The sequence below is a fragment of the Empidonax traillii genome, unplaced genomic scaffold (assembly GCF_003031625.1).
Source record: "Empidonax traillii isolate 1590-97213 ecotype Southwest subspecies unplaced genomic scaffold, ASM303162v1 scaffold27:size3997909, whole genome shotgun sequence".
In the NCBI taxonomy this organism is placed as follows: Eukaryota; Metazoa; Chordata; class Aves; order Passeriformes; family Tyrannidae; genus Empidonax; species Empidonax traillii.
In genome coordinates this window covers 1,509,235-1,529,898 of record NW_020955220.1, presented here as the reverse complement: position 1 = coordinate 1,529,898, position 20,664 = coordinate 1,509,235, and the positions used below count along the sequence as shown (strand labels likewise).

The 20,664-nt window shown below is 61.5% G+C and overlaps 2 protein-coding genes across 10 annotated transcripts; one reads left to right on the top strand and one right to left on the bottom strand.

The window, feature by feature from the left end:
• The first annotated feature begins 1,276 nt into the window (after positions 1-1,276).
• On the top strand, positions 1,277-14,827 carry CRTAC1 (cartilage acidic protein 1). Of its 8 annotated transcripts, none has more exons than XR_003573971.1 (17): positions 1,277-1,321; positions 5,143-5,339; positions 6,510-6,706; positions 7,622-7,752; positions 8,378-8,534; positions 9,083-9,217; positions 9,517-9,662; positions 9,853-9,989; positions 10,639-10,721; positions 11,250-11,350; positions 11,435-11,603; positions 12,109-12,254; positions 12,386-12,428; positions 12,890-13,033; positions 14,144-14,269; positions 14,367-14,503; positions 14,605-14,620. XR_003573971.1 is itself a non-coding variant. In XM_027908464.1 (17 exons), the coding sequence occupies exons 1-17, from the start codon at positions 1,277-1,279 to the stop codon at positions 14,612-14,614; spliced, it is 2,049 nt and encodes a 682-aa protein (XP_027764265.1). In that variant the 3' UTR covers positions 14,615-14,696. The 8 variants fall into 8 exon arrangements, 7 of the variants coding, with proteins under 7 accessions (XP_027764265.1, XP_027764257.1, XP_027764298.1 ...); XM_027908464.1 differs by having other exon boundaries at positions 14,422-14,503; positions 14,605-14,696; XM_027908456.1 differs by lacking the exon at positions 14,367-14,503 and having other exon boundaries at positions 14,605-14,827.
• A 778-nt stretch (positions 14,828-15,605) lies between these two features.
• On the bottom strand, positions 15,606-20,300 carry GOLGA7B (golgin A7 family member B). 2 transcript variants are annotated; one of them, XM_027908517.1, is made up of 5 exons: positions 20,201-20,300; positions 17,464-17,589; positions 16,925-17,077; positions 16,686-16,787; positions 15,606-16,571 (listed from the first exon to the last, which is right to left on the bottom strand). In XM_027908517.1, exons 1-5 carry the CDS (start codon positions 20,243-20,245, stop codon positions 16,467-16,469), a joined length of 531 nt encoding a protein of 176 aa, XP_027764318.1. In that variant the 5' UTR covers positions 20,246-20,300; the 3' UTR covers positions 15,606-16,466. The 2 variants fall into 2 exon arrangements, with proteins under 2 accessions (XP_027764318.1, XP_027764327.1); XM_027908526.1 differs by lacking the exon at positions 20,201-20,300 and adding an exon at positions 18,760-18,857.
• Positions 20,301-20,664: the final 364 nt, after the last annotated feature.

Here is a 20,664-nt window from a genome sequence, read left to right as displayed (position 1 = left end):
CTTTAGCAGAGCAGGTGATTAGCCACTCGAAGCAGCCCGAATGGCACGGGCTTCTGCAGCTCCTGCTGACTCCCAGCATGTCTCTTCTGCTGTCTCTTGCTGTCTCTCACAGTGGCTGCAGCCCCAGACTCTGTACTGGAGCACCTGCAAACATGCTCCACTGGTGTGACCTGGTAGCCTTGTGCCCTGTCAGTGCTATCCCAGTCCTCACCACAGCCACTATCTCTTCCAGAGACACACAGACACCTCTGTGCTCAGCCACTTAAGAGAAGAACCTGTCAGGGAAGGCAAGCTTGCGGAAGTGCAATCCTATCCACTGGCTACAAGGTTTTAGGCAAGTGCCTTGCATGACTTAAGATGGGGCCTTTCTTGCAGTTCGGCCTGGCTGCCAGGGCACAGCCACTCCTAGGGTCTCTGCAGAGGGAGGTGGGTGACCTGCAGGGTGATGGCACAGCGAGGGTGCTGACCCTTTGGGGTGTGACTGGGTGTTTAGATTCATAGAACCATAGAATGGTTTGGGTTGGAAGTGACCTTAAAAATTATCTAGTTCCAACCTCTGCCATGGGCAGGGTTTCTGCCCACTAGATCAGGTCACCCAGGGCCCCATCTAGCCGGGCCTTGAACACTTCCAGGGATGGGGCATCCAAGACTTCTCTGAGCAACCTGTTTCTGTACCTCACCACCGTCACGGTGAATAATTTCCTTCTAATCTATCTGATCTAAATCTCCCCTCTCTTAGTTTAAAACCATTCTCCCTTGTCCTACCAAGGACATAGTGTTACACTACAGGAGTGCCCAGCTTCATTCCTTTTCTCACTCCTGTGCCCAAACCCCATCACACCCAGGCCGGGGCAGGTCACTGGCTCTGCTCGCCCGATCGTCGCCGTGCCCGGAGTGTCCCCTACCCAGCACCCAGGGGGTGACTGCAGCGACCCGGGACATACCCCCGTGCCCTCGGCCAGCCAGTTCCCCCGGCGCGGCTCCGGCGTCCCGGGACGCGACGCCCCTCTCCTCCCGGAGCGCCCCACCGCTGACAAGCCCGGCGCCCTCGGCGATGCTCCCCGGTGCCCTCCCCAAGCAGCACCGCGGGGCCGGACCTGTCGGCGGGCGGCCCCACCCCGCGCTCCCCATTGGCAGCGGCGCCCCCCGCCCCGATCGCCGCCGCCGCCGCCCGCCCCTTCATAAAGCACCGCGCGGCCGGATCGGCCCCGTCGGGAGCCGGGAGCGGCGCAGCCGGAGGCGGGAGCCGCAGCGGGAGTCAAGGCGGCCGTGCGGGATGCGCTCCCGCCGCCGCGGGGGCGCCGGGCGGCCTCCCTGGCCCGTGAGTAGCGGTGTGGTTTTGCTGCTCTATGAAGTTTCCCGGGGACTCTAGGGCGGGGAGGGGCAGCTCTCAACTCCGGCACGGTCACCGGTCCGGGGAGAAGTTGGTGGAGAGCGGAGCGGGATCGCAGGCAAGCAGCCTGTCCCCGAGGCGTGGAGGTGATGCGGAAGAGCGAGGCGGCAGGGAGCGGGATGGAAGGATGCTGGGCTAGGGAGGACCGAGCTCAAGAGGCTGGAGCAATGATGGGGGGGGTGTGCTGGGACTGGGGAGCACTGGTAGGGGCAGCAGGGTGGTGGACAGCGCCTCTTTATAGTGGCGCTTGTGTTTGGTCGTAACTGAGCCTGGGGACAAGCTGGGGGCAGTGAACAGAGGGGTCCAGCTGTGTACCTGGCTGCGTGGGAAAGGGGTGGCTGTGTGCTGGTGAGTCTGAGACCCCAAGGACCTGGTGTCCCTTTGGGCTGAGCTCAGAGTCTAAGGTGACTGCTCATCTTCACACTGCATTAGCTGCTGCTGGCTGAGCCCCAGCCTGCCAGGTCCGGCACTGAGGAGTCCTGCATAGGAGGGACAGGCTCACAGCAGCGAGCAGACGTAGCAGCAGGACCCAGGCTCACGGGCTTTGGCTGGAGCAGAAGCCCTGCAGGGTCCAGGCTGCTTGGGGCTGAGGTGCTGTGAAGGGGGCACTGCTGGCACTCCTGGACAGCCCAACTGCTGTGGGAGAGGGGCTGCTGGGTCTGTGGGACGTCTACCCTGCCCTGGCAGGCACAGCTGTGGCAGCCTGGTTATAGCAGGAGTGGGAATATGATGTTACTGGGGCACGTGAAGCATGAGGCACTGTGATGTCGCCATGTTGTCATGCTTTGGGAGGCCTTTGGGGTGCAATGAGGTCCTTGCTGCATGATGTCAAGAAATGTCGTAGAGGTGCTGGAGGTGACTGCGGACTGGGACGGGATGTTGCTGCAGTGGTGGAGCATGACATCACTGGGGTGCATAGTGTAGAGGGCAGCAATGTCACGGTGGCATGCAGGATGGGGTGGCTGCACAGCGAGCCAGCTCCCACCCTCCCTATGATGTGGATCAGAGGCTGGGGATGTGCATGTGGGTACGATGGGGAGCCCTGGGAACAGCATCTCCCCAGTCATTGTGAAGAGTCTGGAGCACAGCCTTCATGGCTTCCCATTCCAGTTCCATCCCACCATCCTTGCAGGGCATTGTCATCCACAGCAATGCATGGGAGCAGATGAGCCCGATGCACTGCATCTTGGCCCTGGAGCCAGCACTCTGCCCGTGTGCTGCTGGACTGCACCCTGCGTGGGTGCCCATGGCATCCACCCACGGTCTCAGCTCCTGCATGGCACCTTGGCTTTGTGTTACCAGCTTTAGCCACACTGAGCAAGCACCCTGGGGTGACCACAGCTCCTGGGGTGACCACAGCTCCTGGGATGACCTTGCCACCAGATGCCACAACACAAGCCAGGACATGGCTCTGCTGGGACAAGATAGGCTGAGGTCTGCCCTGTGTACGAGTAAAACCCATTAGCTTCAAACATCAGGTGGAGCTTCATGCTGGGGCCTTGGAGCTATCAGCAGCACGCTGAGAACCATGAGGCCTTTCTGCATGCAGAGTCTGAACCTCCCTCCCTCTTCCCAAAATGGCCTGGCTCTGGGCAGTACATCCCTTCCCCATGGCACCAATCACCGGATCCACTGGGAAAAGTCTTTTGTCTCCAATCAGGAACATTATTTCCTCCTGGAAAATCTCCATCCAGCTTGGAGGGATTTCAGCTGCAGCTGGATGAGGTGATGAAGTATTTGGGGAACAGGCCAAACTGCGGGGAGTGGGAGATGGAAGGAGGAAAGACAGGGAGAGCCCTGCCAACGGCCTGGGGACGGCCACCCCTTGCCTGGCTGTAGCTGTGAGGTGGCGATGCCCTGCAGGGGCAGGGGCTCGTGTGGCAGCCCTGCACCCGTATGTCCGCAATGCGGGCGGCTCTCCCACACGCTTGTTTCAGTGAGCCCAGAGTGGGGCTGTGGCAAAGGCTTTTCCGCCTCACTGTCTGGCACTGCGGAGTGACACCCAGGAACTGTCCCATCCTAGCACAACCCAGTGAACGCCTGTCCCCATCTCATGTGTCTTGAATGGAGCACCTGTACCAGGGAAAGACTCAGGCTCCTGCCCCTGGAGAGCTGCTCGGGACAGTATGGCAGAGTGATGGGCACAGTGCCCCAAGTCAGGCTGAGTGGTGAAGAGCACAGAGGGCAGCTGGCTGTGCCTGGGTCAGTGGGAGGCTGTGGGTCATGCTAAGAAGAGAATAGGAGCAGCACAGGGTAAAGCTGGGGATACACACACATCCACCCTTGCATCTCTGCCAGGGTTACAGATGGGGTTGGAGAAGAAAGGGAAGCAGGACTGGTGCAATGGGATGCAGGTCTCTGGGTGTGTTGGCCAGTGGGGTTAAGGTTTCCTAGAGGACAGCCCCTTCCTGCTCAGCCAGGTGGGCCTGAAAGCTATTTGGTTGAGGCAGGGGAGTCCTGGCCCCCCAAAGGGCTTTGGGACCATTCTCATCCCCAAGGGAGGCAGCAGCAGGCTGTTCTCCACTACCTGGTGGGTCTGCCAGGATCTAAATCTGGGGCACCTTCCCCTCCCCAAGGTGGAGTGGTGGGCATATGGGGTACCATGCAGCTGCCACAGCTGCCTTTACTTGCTGTCAGAGTCCAGTGGCATGGAGATCAGCCAGCAGAGGGGTCATTCACCTCTGTACCCATGCCAGTTTTGGGGGGGCTGTTCCTGGTTGGGGAGAGCAGTCCTGCCCAGAGGGATGTCATAGTCACATGAAGCAGTGTCCCCCACCTTGACAGCCAGGTGCCCCAGCCATCCCTCCAGTTTGTGAGAGTGTGACAGGCTGGTTTTTCTGGTTTTTATCCCAACTGGAGCACTGGCATGTGGGTTCATGCCCATAACCTGAGGATACGCAGCTGGTTGCTGGGCTCTTCCCCTCTGGAAGGGATTGCCTGACCTGGGGTGAGGGGTGGTCCTCCTGATCACCTGTGCTACAGCCAGGTAGAGCCAGCTCCAAAATCTCCGCAGCCTTGCCAGCAGTGCTGGCAGACACTGTCCTCCGCAGTCCAGGTTAATTGAGCCTCTCCTCCCAGTCTCCTGTTCTTCCCAGCATCTCCTTCTTAGGGCCGCATCCCTGTGAAAAACCTTCCCTGGCCAAGCTGGAAGGAACTCACCCTGCAGAGGTACTGGGAGGAACAGTGCCAGCAGGCTGGAGAAACTGAGGCACATAGAAGTCACCTGGCAGAGTATGCTCATGTTCTCCCCGTGGCCTTCCCCAGCTCTGGATGACCAACTAGATAGAAAACAAGTTCCTCAGCCCGGTGAATGCCTGCTTCCTCTGGTCCTGCCAAGAGAGCAGTGATTGGTATTGTGATTTGCCAGGAATTTGGATGCCAGGGCCCCTTGGGGCACAGCAAGCTGGGCCTGAGCCTAGCTACATCAGCATCCCACAGCCCTCCTTCTGCCTCTCCAGTCCCTCCCATGGGATGGGCTCCCAAGGTTGTACTCCTGCTCAGCCCCAACTCACCAGTTTTGTCCCAGGGAAGCCCTGAGAGTGAGCACCCAGGGGGGTCCGTGCAGGGGGATGCCAGGGCTGTTGCAGTGCCCAGGGATCAAGGGGCAGGTGGTGTGGCACAGGTTGGGATGATGTGGCAAGGGGTGGAAAGAGAGTGTTTCCTGTGCAAGGGCAGTGGGGCTGCTTGGGCACTGGGCACTGTGGAGCAGGGTTTCCTCCTGGAGCTGATGAGCTGCAGGTCTCTCCCAGGTGTCCAAGATGCTGGCACTGTGCCTACTTTCCCTGGCCTGGCTCAGTGAGGGCTCCCAGCGCAGCGAGCCCATGTTCACAGCAGTCACCCAGCGCCTCCTCCCACCTGACTACGACAGCAACCCCACACAGCTCAACTATGGCGTGGCTGTCACCGACCTGGATGCCGACGGTGACTTCGAGATTGTGGTGGCAGGGTAAGTGGTGCACTAGTGCCTCAGTGACAGCAGGACCTGGTGGCCCTGCAAGGTCAGGAAATCCTCCCTTTTCTGTGGGCTTGTGGCTGGCTGGGTGGTTGCGCCCAAAGCGGGGTGGGATGGGGGTCTGCGTGTGTGGGCGCACCCACATAGGGTGTTGGTGCCAGCTGAATGCCTGTGTAGAACACGAGTGCCCTCATAGGTCCCCCCTCTGGGGCAGTGGCAGCTGCCCAGGAGCTGGGGTCCACCCTGCAGTGCAGAGCCAGCGTGTCCCCAAGCTGTTTCGGCTCCGCTGACAGGACTCAGCGCTCTCCGGAGATTCAGTTAATTGGCTGGAGGTTTTTTATAGCCCTTTATTGGAGTGATAGCTGGGAAGGGCTGGAGCTGGGGAGGCAGGGAGCCATGTGTTGTGCTGCCAGTGCCCAAGTAGGGCTGGACATAGAACAGCTGCTGCCAGTGGGTCACGGACAGCAGGGACCATGGTGAAGGCCCTGTGTGTGTGTGCTGGCACGACTGTGAGCTGTTGCTGAAGGGTGTCTGTGTAGACACCACCACTACCATTCCCAAACAAGGCTTGTGCACACAGGTGTGCCCACCTGGAGAGTGTCCCTTACCCCCATGGCTCCCTCCCAGTGGGATGGAGGCACAATGGCGGCAGGCAGAGTAGCCCTGCTGCTGATCTGAGCATTACCCGGAGGCAGGAAACCATGGGCAGCACTGGGCACTCCAGAAGGGTCTGGGCCACTACTCCCAGCCATGCTGAGTCAAGAAGCCAGCTGGGGTTTCATAAGCAGTTGTGGTGCCCGTTGTATAACTTGTTTACTGGTGCGTCGGGCAGGAACGGGCGGGGAGCCAGTGGTACGCACCTCGCTGAGAGGATTTGCCTTGTGTGCCCATTTCTCTGCTCTGGGAAAGGGCTGCAAGCAGGGACTTGCATTTCATCCTGCCCTGCTTGCTGCCTGGCCCTCACCATTGCCCTGGTGTTGCCCTGTGTTATGCAGGCCGGGTAGACATGGGATGCCTGACACAGCCCTTGGCCTCCACAGACCTCTGCAGTGCCCATCAGGGGGAAAATCGAGCTTCACACCCAGTGTCCCCCAAGGGATGGGATAGAAGCTTTCATCCTGTCCCCAAGCCTCAGGAAGCCATGCCCCCTGCTCACACTCACAGGTACAACGGCCCCAACCTGGTGCTCAAGTATGACAAGGCACAGGGGCGGCTGGTGAACGTGGCAGAGGATGAGCGGGGCTCCCCATACTATGCGCTGCGGGACCGGCAGGGCAATGCCATCGGTGTGACAGCCTGTGACATCGACGGCGATGGCCGCGAGGAGATCTACTTCCTCAACACCAACAATGCCTTCTCTGGTGAGTCCCACTGGCAGTCGTGCCCCGAGCCCCCGGCACGGCCGCCCGTGACCTTTGGCGCATGAGAGATGTGTGCGGGCTGGAGTTAATTTCTCAGTTGAGTGGCTCCATTGATTGATAGCAGCACGGGTGGGACACTGAGCCCAGCCAGCCACCGAGTCAGCACTTCCAGCTGCCCATCGCCCTCCTGGCGGCACCCCAAGCAGGACAGAAGCTTCCCCACCACCCCCAGGGCTGCCCTGGCACAGGGACCCTGCACTGCAAATCCCCACTGTGCCCTGCAGCAGTTGTGCCCCTCTGTCTCGTGGCTCTCCTGCGCCTGCTGAACCACTTCAGGTCTAATCCTGCCCTGCTGGTGTTGTCCCAGTTTCCGGCGTGACTGTCACGGGAAAAAGACCTAAGTGCCCCAGTCTGGCACTGGGAATCCCCAGAGCTTCCTGGCTTGGTGCTTCAGCCCAGCTCTGCCCTGTGTCCCTGACCTCCAGGCAGCAGATCTGTCTTCCTGATGCTCCTAATTACCCGGGCTGGCGGTGACTGCCGGCACACCTGTCCCTAAATCAGGCGCTGCCATTGGCACTGTCACAAGCAGTGCAGCTCACTGCCTGTCCCTGGCACTGAATCGATTCTTTTTTTTTTCTTTTACCTTCCTGGGGATGATCTACAGGGCTGCACCCCATTGGGACACATTTTACCTTAATGAGTTGATTCTTCTGTGTGTCTCCAGGTGGCCCTTAAGGGTCACGGGGGCTCTTGCAGCAGCAGCCCAGCCCTGGGCACTGTAGGGGGCTGTGGAGACAGCAGAGGTTTGGGATGCTCTGGGAGAAGTGTACCTCCTCCACAGCCTCCCGTGCTGCAGGGCACCTTCCCCAGGAGGAGGTGGGATGCTGCGGCCCACTGACCCTTACCCCCCTCCAGGCATGGCCACCTACACAGACAAGCTCTTCAAGCTCCGCAACGGGCGCTGGGAGGACATCCTGAGCGATGAGGTGAACCGGGACGTGGCCAGCCGCTTTGCTGGGCGTTCTGTTGCCTGTGTGGACCGGACGGTGAGCAGGCAGGGCTCTGCAGGCAGGGGCATCTCTGCTCCCTTCCCACCCCCAGTGCCCCTCCAGTGGAGTCCTGGGGGACCATGTCCCTTGCTAGCCCTCTCCCACCCCTCCAATGGGGCCAGGGTGCCCCCCACCAGCCTCTGACTGGCAGGGCTGGCAACTCCCCCAGCCGTGGGGATCGTGGATGCCTGTCCACATGGTTGCCACCAGCTGATAAACGTGCCTGTCGAGGTGATTTATGCTCCTGTCACCTGCTCTTTCTTCTTCCTCCTCCTCCAGTGGTTTGTTTCCAAATGATTATCACTAAATCAGGGTGCAGCTGCTGCACGGGACAAGGAGGGCGGTGAAGATTGGGAGGACCTGGCATACCGGAGATGCTGGGGGGGGCTAGCATGCCCCATGCCGGCCCTGTGAGCCTGTGGACCAGAGAGCTCCTGAAGGGAACAGGGCACATACTCACTCACGGGATGTTTTGCCATGGGCTTTGCAGAGCTCTTGCTCAGCACACAATAGCAGTGCTTGCTCCCACGGAGCAATGAGGGCATCCACGGCAGGGATCCTGTGGTCCCCGTGGAGATGGGTTTTGGGTGGCTGGGTACTGAGGTGGTGCTGCTGGCTGCAGGGCTCCGGAAGGTACTCCATTTACATCGCCAACTACGCCAGCGGCAATGTGGGCCCCCACGCCCTGATTGAGATGGATGTGGCTGCCAGTGACCCTGCCCGTGGTGTCGTGGTGCTGGTGGACGTGGCTGCCCAGGCTGGCGTCAGCAAGTACACAGGTACCCGGCAGCTGTGGCCCTGTGGAGGGGACGGGCACTGCTGGGCATGGCGAGCTCGGGACCCCGCTGTGGCGGGGCGGTGCAGCCGCGCATTGGGCTGCCTGCTTGCCCCATCTAGTGGCAGCCCCAGGGGCGGGGAAGGGACCAGGGCCACGGGATGCGCACCTGGCAGGACTCCCGTGCCCACCTCGCAGCATGCACAGGGCACTTTGTGGGACTTGGAGATGTAGGCACGGGAGCGGGGCAGCAGGGAGTGTGCCAGCCTGTGCCTTGTGCTGCCCCACCGCCGCGGGGACCGCTGCATTCCCCAGTGATAAATCGACGCTAATTAAGAGTGTTGTCACCATGGCGATGGCAGTGATTAAGGTTGGGAGTAAAACAACCGGCTCCCAGGCTCAATTAGCTCCTGATGAGAGGGATTGGAGGTGGGCAAGGAGGGACACCAGGCGTGGGAATAGGGTGCGGGACTCGGAGCACTGGGTGGGCAACATGGGGAGCACAAATACCTCTGGGGCAGCTGTCCTCTCACTCCCGGTTTCTGTCTTTAGGGGGCCGTGGAGTGGCTGTGGGGCCCATCCTGAGTGACAGTGCCTCTGACATATTCTGCGGTAATGAAAATAGCCCCAATTTCCTCTTCCACAACTGGGGGGACGGGACGTACAGGGACGTGGCAGCTGCTGTGGGTGAGTAGAGGGACCCTGGAGGAGCACCCAGGCATTGGGGACCTCGGGGCAGGGCTGGTTCTGCCTGTCCCTGCCTGCACAGGATTAAGTGCAGGATGGAGGGACAGCCCTGGGGACCCAGAGCCCCACTGACCACCAGGCAGGGGCTGAGGGTGCACTGGAGCATCCGTCAGCACAGGGGTGCAGCCCTGCGTATGGGGGACCCGTCTGGAGACCGCGGGGCACATTCCAGGAGGCATTCTGGGGTGAAGGAGGCAGGGAGGGGTTCCCTTCTCCCCCGTCCTCTTGCGGTTCCCCAGGGCTGGATGACCCCTACCAGCACGGACGCGGTGTGGCGCTGGCTGACTTCAACCGTGACGGCCGAGTGGACATCGTCTACGGCAACTGGAACGGGCCTCACCGCCTCTATCTGCAGAGTGGAGCCCCTGGGCGCATCCGATTCCGGGTGAGGGCTGGGTCTGGGATACACCCATCGACAGCTTTGCCACTGAGCCATCTCAGCCAGGGGAGCTGGCTTCATCCTGAGTTGTCTTTGAGCCCCAATTCCCAGTGAGGAGGGGACCCAAAAAACAAAAGCAGGACCCAGTGTCCTGCTTCCTATGCCCACGGTCACGCCATGCCCATCCCTTGTGCAGGACATCGCCACCCCCAAGTTCTCCATGCCATCCCCCGTCCGCACTGTCATTGCAGCCGACTTCGACAATGACCAGGAGTTGGAGGTTTTCTTCAACAACATCGCTTACCGCGGCTCCTCTGCCAACCGTCTCTTCCGGTAGGAGCCCTGTGGGAACTAGGGGAGCTGGGGAGCCTGCACCCTGCTCTGGGAGACGAGCAGCCCTCACGCCACAGCCAGGCTCACAGGGCTCCTCTCCAGCAGTGCCACGGCTCAGGCTCAGCTAATAAAAGATGCCGTGACTGAGCCCTTCCCGGTGTCATTACCAGCCACTGTGATCGTGCCTACAGCAGCCCCTGGGGTCCCCAGCACCGCTGATTAGCTGCCGTATGGAAGCTTGTTCATGGCTCCAGTTAATTGTGGGGGTCAATTCCTCATTACTGCTGTGTAGCACCTCCTTGCCTGGTGTGTGGGGCGGTGGGAGCTGGTTGTCCACCCGTGCTTGCACCTGTGGGTGGGTGGAGGGCAGTGGCTTGTCAAAGAGCCCTTTGGAGATATCTTCAGCTCATGAAATGTTTGGAGATGGTGCTGCTACTCTGCAGTTCAGAACCACAAACTCTCATGAAATTCCTGTTGCCCCTGCATTGAGTGGGGATGTGCCAACAGGGGATAGTTACATCACCATCCCCACTGCATAGCCACCAGGGCTGTCACCTCTACCATGATTCTGCAGGAGGGGTCAGACACTGCCCAGGAGGGTTCTGAGTACTGCAGAGACTGGCATTAATACCCTGTGTGTGCTTGGCAGGCTCATTCGCAGGGAACACTCAGACCCCATCGTGGAAGAGCTGAATCCAGGGGATGCACTGGAGCCTGAGGGACGGGGCACGGGTGGGTCCCCCTGGCTCTGCTGGTGGAGGTCCATGTGCCACAGCTCCGCCTGGCACCTTCTGTGACTGGGGATGCTGCATGCCTGGCTGAGTCCCCTGCCTGCTCCCCACCACCATGCTGGAGCTCCCATCACCCAGGAATGGCCCCATGCTTTCTCCCTCCGCCCATACCCTGCTAACAGTGCCATCTCCAGTTCCCCAGGGATTTGCTCTTGGGGGGCTCCTGCCTGGGTGCCCACTGTTCAAAGTCACCCTCTGCATTTGAGAGAGGGTGAGGCAGCTTCCTGTGTCCTACCGCCCTCCAGCCACTACCTGTCCCCTCCACTGCCCAGGATGCTGACACACCTGATTGCAGGATGTCACCCACACAGAGACCCTTACTCCTGCACTGGAGTTACCCCATCTTCCCTATTGCTCCTGCATGGCCAGGAATGCTGTTATTGCCTGTGGAAGGCTGCACCAGCAGCAGGTTGTGGTGATGGGAGATGTGCGGCCAGACCTCAGGCATGACATGATCCTGTCCTTGCAGGAGGTGCAGTGACAGATTTTGATGGTGATGGGATGCTGGACCTCATCCTATCCCATGGTGAGTCCATGGCACAGCCGATCTCCATCTTCAAGGGCACTCAGGTGAGTCAAGGGAGGGGTCCTTGTGTTGTCCCTATCCCCTCTGTCTCTCCCAGCTCAGTCTCCTTGTTCCCTCTTCCCTTGCAGGGCAGAAGCAACAACTGGTTGCGAGTCATTCCCCGCACCCGCTTTGGGGCCTTTGCACGGGGGGCCAAAGTGGTTCTGTTCACACGACGCAGTGGGGCCCACCTGCGCATCATCGATGGCGGTTCGGGGTATCTCTGCGAGATGGAGCCTGTGGCACACTTTGGACTGGGTGAGACAGAGGGTCAAGGGGCTGCCTTCACCCCCAGCCTTCCCTGGCACTCCCCTGGGCAGGGGCCATGTCTGCTGCTCTGGTGTCCTGCAGCACAGTAGTCATCCATGTCTGTCACCCTGGGTATGGTGGGCTCTGTGGGAGACTGAGCAGGGTGTCCAGCTACTGCAGCTCTGCTACAAGGGGCAGCTGCCCCCTTCCCCACCCTTTGCCTACTGCTTTGCTCAGACACTAGGACTTTTCCTGTGTTTTAGTCTACCCCTGGCTCAACACTGCCAGTAGCCAAGCCCACAGGGTGTTCCTGGCCCCTGGCAGATCATCCCACTGTCCTCACCTACACCCCTTGGACTACATCCATGTACATGGGCTGTCAGCATGAGCACCTGGGGCCAGGCTCAGGGAGCAAGGGGAGCCTTTGCCCCTCCCATCCCTACCACCCCACTGGCCTCCTTTCAGCCCCTGCCCACCCTGGAGACCCCCCCTTTGATGGGCTGCCCGCCTGCAGGGCATGACGAAGCCAGCAGCCTGGAGGTGACCTGGCCAGATGGCCGTGTGGTGTCACGAGCTGTGGCCAGCAGTGAGACCAACTCTGTCCTGGAGGTCCCCTACCCCCTGGATGTAGAGGAGCCACTCATGCCTGCCCCGCTGGAGGTGAGGGCCGGGTGCGGGTGCAGGGCGGGAGACTTTGGGGGCAGGAATTTGGGTTGGGCTCTGCTGGCTCTGTGGCTGCCCAGGGCTGATTCCTCCCTATCCTGGCGGTCTCTGCTTCTCCCCAAATGCAGTGCGGGCAGGGATTCTCCCAGCACGAGAATGGACGCTGTGTAGGTGAGTGGCTGCTGGGGGCACAGGTGTGCCTGCACCCGGGATGCTGCAGCATGGCCCCGGGGGGGACACAGGGACAGCACTCTGTGACGAGAGGTGGCTGCCTGCCACATGGCTTAGTGCCAGGTACAGCTGCCTGCCTGGCACATGGCCTGGGATCAGCGCAGCAGCGCAGCTCCAGAGAGGGACCATGGTGTCACAGGGAGCAGCGAGAGCGCTGTGCTGCGGTGGGAGGCATGGCTGGCATGTGGCAGGCATTGTGCTGGAGCCATGAGCAGTGAAGGGTGGCAGGGATGCAGCGGGGTGGCTGTGGCCGTGCTGTGAACCCCCCGGGCAGTAGGCATGGCATATGCATGGCTACCACTGGGGTGGTCATCCAGGATGTACAGGAGGAAGTGGAGGGGCCATGGCTGGCAGTCCCAAACTCTCTGCTCAGCTGTCTAATGCTGAGGACTCTCTTGCAGACACAAATGAGTGCACTGAGTTCCCCTTTGTCTGTCCCCGGGACAAGCCCGTCTGCATCAACACCTATGGCGGGTATCGCTGTCGCAGCAACAAGCGCTGCAGCCGGGGCTTTGAGCCTAATGAGGATGGCACAGCTTGTGTGGGTGAGTGTTGGCTGGGACACCCTGACCCCATGCCAACTGGCAGCATCTCCAAAGCACCACCTTGGGATGGTGCTGCACCCCTGATAAAGGCCTGGCCACCACTGACTCCCCTTCTCTTTCTCTTTGTTTTTCTCTCTTGCTCCTTCTCTCCTTCTCTGTGCAGCTCAAGTGGCCTTTTTTGGGGGATACCCCTCTGCCGGGAGCTGGCCTGGGCTCCCCCACAGTGCCCTCCTCCCTCTAGTCCTCGGACTCTGCCTTTGCCTCTATGCACTTTAACCCCTACCCGTAACATGCCAGAGCAGCCTTGGTGGAAGGACCAGCTGGCTTCTGCCTGTCTCTCTTTCTCTCTTTTTCTCCATGTCAAACTGCCCTGGAAGTGCTGGCTGTGACCTATCAGGGTGACCTGCAGTGGGATGGGCACGGACCTGGCTGTCCCATGTACCGTCTCTGGGAAAGCAGCCCCGGGGCAGTGCAGCAGAGCCCCTTCCCCAGCACCCTAGTGCCCCAGTGCTGCTCCTGCCATGCTGGCACCTCCCAGGTGGTCGCTTGCTCCGTCGCCTCAATACTGTACCATGTGCCTGCTGGTTTGGCCTGCGACGTGTGTGCTTTGCCTGCCCCCTCCTCAGTGGTGGGGACCACCTCCCCAGCCCTGGCAGAGGAGGGTCTCCCCAGTCCTGCAGGGGCAGGACCCTCCTGGTCTGTTTTTTAAGTATTGGCCCTACTGTTTGGAGTCAGACCCTGCTTAGTCTTCCAGCCCTTCTCCCAGAGAACCTCCCAATAAAAGATATCCGATCTATTAACCTGGCCTGCTGAGCTCTGCAGGGCAGGGCTGTGCCCATGCTTCTGCCCACCCTGCCCTGGGGCTGCATGGGGAAGGACCTCAAGGTGGGAAGCATCCCCGCTGTGCCCCAGCTCTCCCTGCCCCGGGGCTGCAAGCTGGCTAGAGGGTGACAGTGACCCTGGGCAGCTCTGCAATGGGGACACAGCCAAATGTGCAGCACTGGAGGGGCTGGGGTGCAGCAAGTAGCCCTGCCTGCACCCCAGCAAAAGGGCTGTGCTGCCTTCTGCTGGTATGCTGTAACCCCATGCTGCTCTCTTCCCCACTACCAGACACTGACGAGTGTGCTCAGGGCTTGCACAACTGCAGCCAGCTCTGCACCAACACCCCTGGGGCACACACCTGCAGCTGCCACCCAGGCTTCCGCCCCCTTGATCCTGCTGCCAGCCAGTGCCTGGGTGAGTACCTGCAGGCAGCAGCTGGCTGCCCCCCCCGTGGTGCCCAGCCACCTGCTGCTGCCCTGGGGGCAGAAATACTGTTTCCTAGGGTGCCCAGTTGTGCTCACAGCCCTAGACCTGGGGGGTGGGAAGGACAGACTGTGGCTGTGCAGGACTTTGTGAAGTAAGAAGGCATCTGCCACCCAGCAGCCTTGGGGACAAGCAGTGGCAGGACCACCTGCCTTCATGTCGCAGGTTCACTCAGCCTGCCCCCCTCATGCACCCTCCCTCCCTGCCCGTGCCAGACAATCCCTGTACCCTTGGCACTGCTCTGACCCTCTCTACTTCTTTACCAGACATAGATGAGTGCCAGACACAGCCTGGCCCCTGTGACCATATCTGCCACAACACCCACGGCTCCTTCCACTGCCACTGTCACCGCGGCTTCTCCCTGGGCGCTAGTGGGCGCTGCCAGCGCAACTAGCCTGTCCTGGCACGGCCAGGTGTCCCCTGCTCACCCTCAGCCCTGTTCCAGTTGCACTCAGTGCCAACTGAATAAACCCTTTCCTTGCACTGGCTTCCTTGTGTGTCCCTGTCACTGGGGCCACATGACTGCTACACAGGTCTGTCCCTGTCCCCCCATAGCCTGCCCCATCTGCCCCATTCCTCTCCCTCATTTCCCCCATGCTCACCGTCCTCGTGGGAGTCCATACACACCAGTGTGATAAGGGATACCCAGCTTGACTCTGTGCCCCCAAAGTTTTGTCCTGCTTCCCCCCCAGCACAAGAAGATGCAGGGTAGGCAGTGGGGGAAGAAGCGTGGGGTTTATTGAGGAAGGTCTCCATGCAGGGGGGCTCCAGCAGAAATGTTGAGGCCAGGGCCACCCCTCACACACGTCATGACCGAGCCAAAGGGAGTCCCACAGGGCAGAGTCCTCCCTCCAGGACCCCAGGAGAGAAATGCCGGCTCGGTTCAGCCCTGCACCTGGACAGGAGTTCTCCTTAAGGTGCTGGATGTCACAGGGACCCTCCTATTTCCCCCTATCTGACCCTGGACCATGAACCTCCACACCTTGCAGCCAAGCCCAGGTGCCCCTTGGGGTCCCCACCACAGGCCAGGCTGAGAATTGGGGTGGTGGTGGCATATGCATGCAGGACATGTGGGCAGGGGAGGGCTCAGCAGTGTGAGAGGAAGAGTCCTGGTGGAGCTGCTCCACCAGGCACTGTCCCTGCATTGGAGCAGGTCATGGGGCAGTGCAGGCAGGGAGCTGCAGCCAGGTATGGGCAGGCTCGGCCAAGACTGGGCAAGGAGCCTGCCTCAGCCAAGACTGGGCAAGGAGCCTGCCTCAGCCATGGCACAGCTCAGCCTCAGCTATGCTGGGCCATGAGTGAGCCCAGGGCACAAGGCATAGAGGCAGGAGCCTGCCCAGCACTGCACCTCCCTGCCTTGGACGCTGGGCTGGGGAGCTTTCTGGGTCCAGCTGGGGATGGCACCAGGTCAGGAAGGGAGCAGAAGCAAGTGTCCAGTGTCATGGCAGTGCTGAAGGATGCTGCTGGCAAGGATGCACTGCCAGATGGGTGAGGGCATGTGGCCAAGGCTGGGGAGCAGCAACGGGCAGCATGTGGGGCAGGGCTGGGGAGAATGTATGGCACCATCATGCAAAAGGAGTGGCACCAGGGCTCTGCAGGCACCCTGGGCGGTGGACATGCAGCAACTGAGCCCACGCTGCAGCACCAAGAGCAGGGTGCCCTAAGGAGGGGATGAAGCAAGAGCTCAGTGCCTGTGGGCATGGGGCTAAGTGTGCATCCCCCCCTTAGCGCTGCTGGGGGCTTTTCCAGTCCCATCGCTCCCTGATGCACGGCAACAGGGCACTGCTGCCTGGGACTGCCCATAGCAGGGCAAGCCCCCTTCGCTTGGGGTAGGTACAGCAGCACCAAGAACACGTAGGGCCGCGGGAGCCCCTTGGCAACAGTTTGGCTCAGTGGGAAGCAGCTGGGATACCCCAGCACCAGCCCCTGCCCACAGTGGGTCCAAGCAGGGGCAGACCCACTGTGGGGGGTGTAGAGCAGATGGCGGTGGGCAGCCCCACTGGGTAGCCACAGCCTCCCCCTCCCACTTTCCCTGGGCTCAGAAGCGAGTGCTCTGGTAGTGCAGCCTGCGGAGCTCGGAGAGGCCACTGTCCCGGCAGTACGAGTCCCTGCAGGGACTCCCTGCCAGTCACCGGCCCCCCGCCCCACCACCCCCACCACCGCTGCTGCTGGTGGAGCTACCGCTGCTGGAGCTGCCGCTGCTGCACCGGTCCTCGTAGATGGAGATCTCAATCTGGGCCCTGCTAAGGATCATCGGTGAAATGTGCTAGCCCAATTGCCTGGCACCCACTCCCAGTGTCCCCCCACCCCTTGCCATCCCCCCAGCACCCTGCTGCCTGCAGGATACAACCCTCATGCCACGCTCCAGGGGATCAGTGAGCAGCAGCCCCCGTGGTGCATAGATCTTCTCGTTCTGGTCCTGGATATACTTGGAGATCTTCTTCAGTACCTGCCAGCACACGGAGGGACACTCAGGGCCTGCCAGCACTGCCTGCTCTGGCCTCCAGCTCCCTGCTCCCTGTCCCATCCCTGAGCCGTCCCTGTGCCGACATGCCCATCCCCGAGCCCTCCCCTGCACCTCAGCACCTTCTCATAATGTGTCTCCATGCAAAGGAAGATGAAATAGGCAGTGGCACAGGCCAGGCACCCCTCCAGGTATGAGCTGCCCCCAATCTTCTCTGCCTCAGCGTAGAAGCCGTTTAGAGTTTTCACAGTTTCCTCAAAGAGTTGCCGCTCAATCTAGGACAGAAACCAGAGTGAAGAGGAGTCTGGCCAGAGGCTGACTCCCTGCACCGCCCTGTCCCCATTCTTGGGGGTATCTGGGGAGCACTTAACTCTCTCCTCCCTGCCCAGCTCATGCCTCAGCTTGCTGGCACTTGCCCACCTCCCATCCATGTCAAGATCTGCTGAGCCTGCAGCCTCCACCAGAGCCTCCCAGTCCCCGGTAGAACCCAAGTCTTTGCACAGCAGACAGTGGCTGTGACTGCATGCACCCAGCAGCACTGGCTGGCCCAGGGCCACACTACATCCCATGGGGGCTCCACGCCTTCAGACCCCTCTACCCCCTTAGCCCCCATAGGGCACTGCTATAGGGCACCACCCTGTCAATCTGTCAAGCTTCCTACCCGGCTCTCCAGCTCAGGGGGAAACTTTGTCTGGAACTGGCATGTGGTCCCGTCACTGTAATCCCGCTGCACGAAGACCTTGGTGGCCAGGGATGCGCTGCGCCGCAGTTCCTGCAGGCTGTGCACCTGGGGGCAGTGGGTGATACAGGGGGGCTGCAGCCAAGGGGTGCCAGGCACCCCTGCTGGAGAGCTGGGGGCCTGTGGAGCAGCGCCATTTCCCCAGTGTCGGGGTCTGCAGTCTCACACCCCCCCCAGGACAGGGAGCCCCTAGCATGAGCTGTGTCATGCCATGAGCACAGCTCGCTTCTGGAGATGTAAGGTCAGTGGTGAGGGAAGGATGGCGGCAAGGGGAGGGTGCTGTGGCAGCCCCCTGCTCAAACTGTGGGCGAGTGTGTGTGCTCCCTGCCCCAGGCTGCTGTCAGGTCTCACCCACACTGGCTCCTGCATGAATGAGTGTGTGTTCACAGCAGGCCATGGCCCAGGGAGGGGACAGCCCCCTGTCATAAGCAGCACCCCAGCACACAGCCAACCCAGCAGCTCCCAGGCAGAACAGGAGTGAGCTGAGCAGGAGCAGTGGTCGGGCAGCGAGGCTGCAGCAGTGGCACAGTGGGTGAGCAGGCTGCAGTGGGAAGACTGCAGGAAAAGGATCAGCAGATTCGGTGGTGTATGCTAAGCCCTGATTCCCCATGGGGTGTAAGGGCCCATGCCAGCCACCCAAACTCTGGGTTGTGGGGCAGCTTTGGTGGCTGGAGAGGTGGATGGAGGGACCTGGTTGTGCCAGGGGCGGGTATAAGGCCCCTCCCTGCACTTCCCCTGGGTGACATGGGGCCACCACCTGCTCTCTGCCCCACAGACCGTCTGTCCCCGGCCCACGTCCCACCCACGACATCTGAGACAGGGACCCCCAGTCCCACAGCCATCCCTCTCCCCGGGGCACCCCAACCCAAACCCGCGTTGCTCCTTCCACCAGGGGGGCTCTGCACCCACCCTGCACCCCCACACTCCTTCAAGCACCCCATATACCCATCGTCTTTTCCGTGCACGCAAACCCCTCGCAGCCCCCAGCCTCACACTCCCCCCGCACGGACCCCAACCCCGCCGTCCTCCCGCAGCAGCGCACCCCCCGCGGAGCCCTCGCCCCGCCGCGCCCAGGCAGCCGGTGGCGGCGGGCAGGGCAGGGCAGGGCAGGGCAGGGCAGGGCAGGGCAGGGCAGGGCGGAGCGGGGGGGCTCCGCCGCAGCCCGGCCCCGGGCGGTGCCGCCGCCGAGATGTCCTCGCCGTGCCGCCGCTCACCCACCTCCGTGGCCATGGCGCGGCGGGCGCCGGGCCGGGCTGTGCCGTGCCGGGGGGGCCGGACCGGACCGCACCGGCGCCGCCACCGGGGCCGTGCGGAGCCGCTCGGGGCCGGGCGCTGTCCGCGGTGCTGCCGAGCCGAGCGGCGGAGGCGGGCCCGGCCGCCCGTGTGCGCAGCCGCCCGGTCCGCCGCGGCCCGCCCCGAGGCACCGGAGATGGGCGCCCGCTGATACCGGCACGGGGCCCCTGTAGGACGCGGCCCCGTTGCTGCGGACGGCGGTACCAGCTGCACCCAGGCCGGCCCCGGGGAGGGGCTGGGGAGGAGGGCTTCTGCTGGGTGTCCCCGGGGGTCTGGCACGGCGGCCACCGGAGCCCGGGTGCTTCTGGGGCGCAGCTGTAGGTCCCCCTGGGGGAACCTGGCTGCCGAGGGGGTGCTGCTGGAAGTAACAGGGGGTCTGGGCGGTCGTGAGGCTGGAACGACAGCGATTTGGGGAGTCGACCATGGGGCTGGCAGTTCGCCGTGCCAAGGGCCCTCGTCTGAAGCTGTTTGTTTGCGAAGGAGTTGCAGCTGGCGCTGCGGTCGCAGAGCAGGCACACATCAAAGAGCAGAGCTAACGAATTCCCTATTATCTCTGCCCACTGACAGCTCAATTAGAGCCGGAGAAATGCCAAGTGGGGAGAACAGACGCTCGCCCGAGAGGTGAAGGAGGGGGCGGCTCCCAGCTGGGACCGTGGTGGGGCAAGAGGGATGCGGTAGCTGGGCACAGGGCCCTCGGCAGGCAGGAGAGCAGCCAACCCTTCTCTCAACACCTGGACAATGCTGGAGGCAGCGCAGGGCCCTGCCAGTGTGTATGTCTTGTCAGGGAACACAGCTAATACAGCTAGCACAGCTAATACAGCTAACACAGCTAACACACACAACTAATATAGAGAACACAGCAAACACAGCATGGCCAGCTGCCTACAGTGCAGGGGCAGCTCTGTCTGACTTCTGATCCCCGCCCTGAGCACCTGTGCAGGCCTTGGGCATGCCAGATAGAGGCAGAGCCCTGGGGGTGGTTGGTGGGCAGCACCCATTCTCTGGAGCATGGCAGGGTTTGTGACCAAGTGACCAAAGGACACATGCAGTCAGGGACCCCAACTGGAGGGCTCATCTCCCCCACAGACAGAAAGCTATGGATCCCACAGTTTTTGGGGAAACCTCTTGCTGCCATGTTTCAGAGCAGCCCTGCTAGCCCACAGCTTGGAGTAGTGAGGTACACCCTGCCTTGACAGTGCCACAAAACCAAAGGTCCCCCCTCAGGTGGTGTGTGAAGTCTCCCATGCACCCAAACGCATGCACATACACTGGCACAGGCACTCATGCATGCACTCAGATGCCCACATTTGCCCACACAACCCATGCACCCCAGGCGTGCAGCCCGGTGCATATGCATTGTGCTCACACCCCCAAGCATGTCCCCAGATGTCCCCAAACCAAGACCCTGCATCCCACCTCCCTCCCGTGCTGCATGTCACTGCCACGTCAGTGCTCGCCTGCCCGCCTGGCAGGTCCTGCCAGTTGCCATGGCAATGCTGTGCCTGCCAAGAGACGAAGTTTACTCTCCCGTGCTGCAGTGAGGGACCAAGAGCAGTCATGGGGGTTCAGCTCTGTCTGCCACCCCAGGCTCTGCCCATCATCCTGCACCCTGTAGTGTTGTCCCAGGGATGTCTCTTCTCTGGCTGCACCAACCCAGGTTCTGGGCTCCATCTGTCTCACAAGCCATAACCTGCTGTCTACAGGACCAGGGCATGTGTCAAGGAGCTACTCTCTTGCAGCCATACTGCCCAGTGACAGGCAGGACATGGACAGCCCTGACTTCACCCAAAATGTTCCCCATCACCACACAGCCCCTGGCCCTACCTGTGG

What these genes read in the sequence shown, in the direction of transcription:
- CRTAC1 (XM_027908456.1), top strand. Translation starts at nt 1,277, where the DNA reads ATGCGCTCCCGCCGCCGCGGGGGCGCCGGGCGGCCTCCCTGGCCC. An exon ending in TTGCCTGTGTGGACCGGACG is followed by an intron (nt 7,753 to 8,377) that starts GTGAGCAGGCAG and finishes TGCTGGCTGCAG; the next exon opens with GGCTCCGGAAGGTACTCCAT. An exon ending in CTGGGCGCATCCGATTCCGG is followed by an intron (nt 9,663 to 9,852) that starts GTGAGGGCTGGG and finishes TCCCTTGTGCAG; the next exon opens with GACATCGCCACCCCCAAGTT.
- GOLGA7B (XM_027908517.1), bottom strand. Translation starts at nt 20,245, where the DNA reads ATGCAGGGTCTTGGTTTGGGGACATCTGGGGACATGCTTGGGGGT. An exon ending in CCCCTGAGCTGGAGAGCCGG is followed by an intron (nt 17,078 to 17,463) that starts GTAGGAAGCTTG and finishes TTTCTGTCCTAG; the next exon opens with ATTGAGCGGCAACTCTTTGA. An exon ending in TGGAGACACATTATGAGAAG is followed by an intron (nt 16,788 to 16,924) that starts GTGCTGAGGTGC and finishes GTGTGCTGGCAG; the next exon opens with GTACTGAAGAAGATCTCCAA.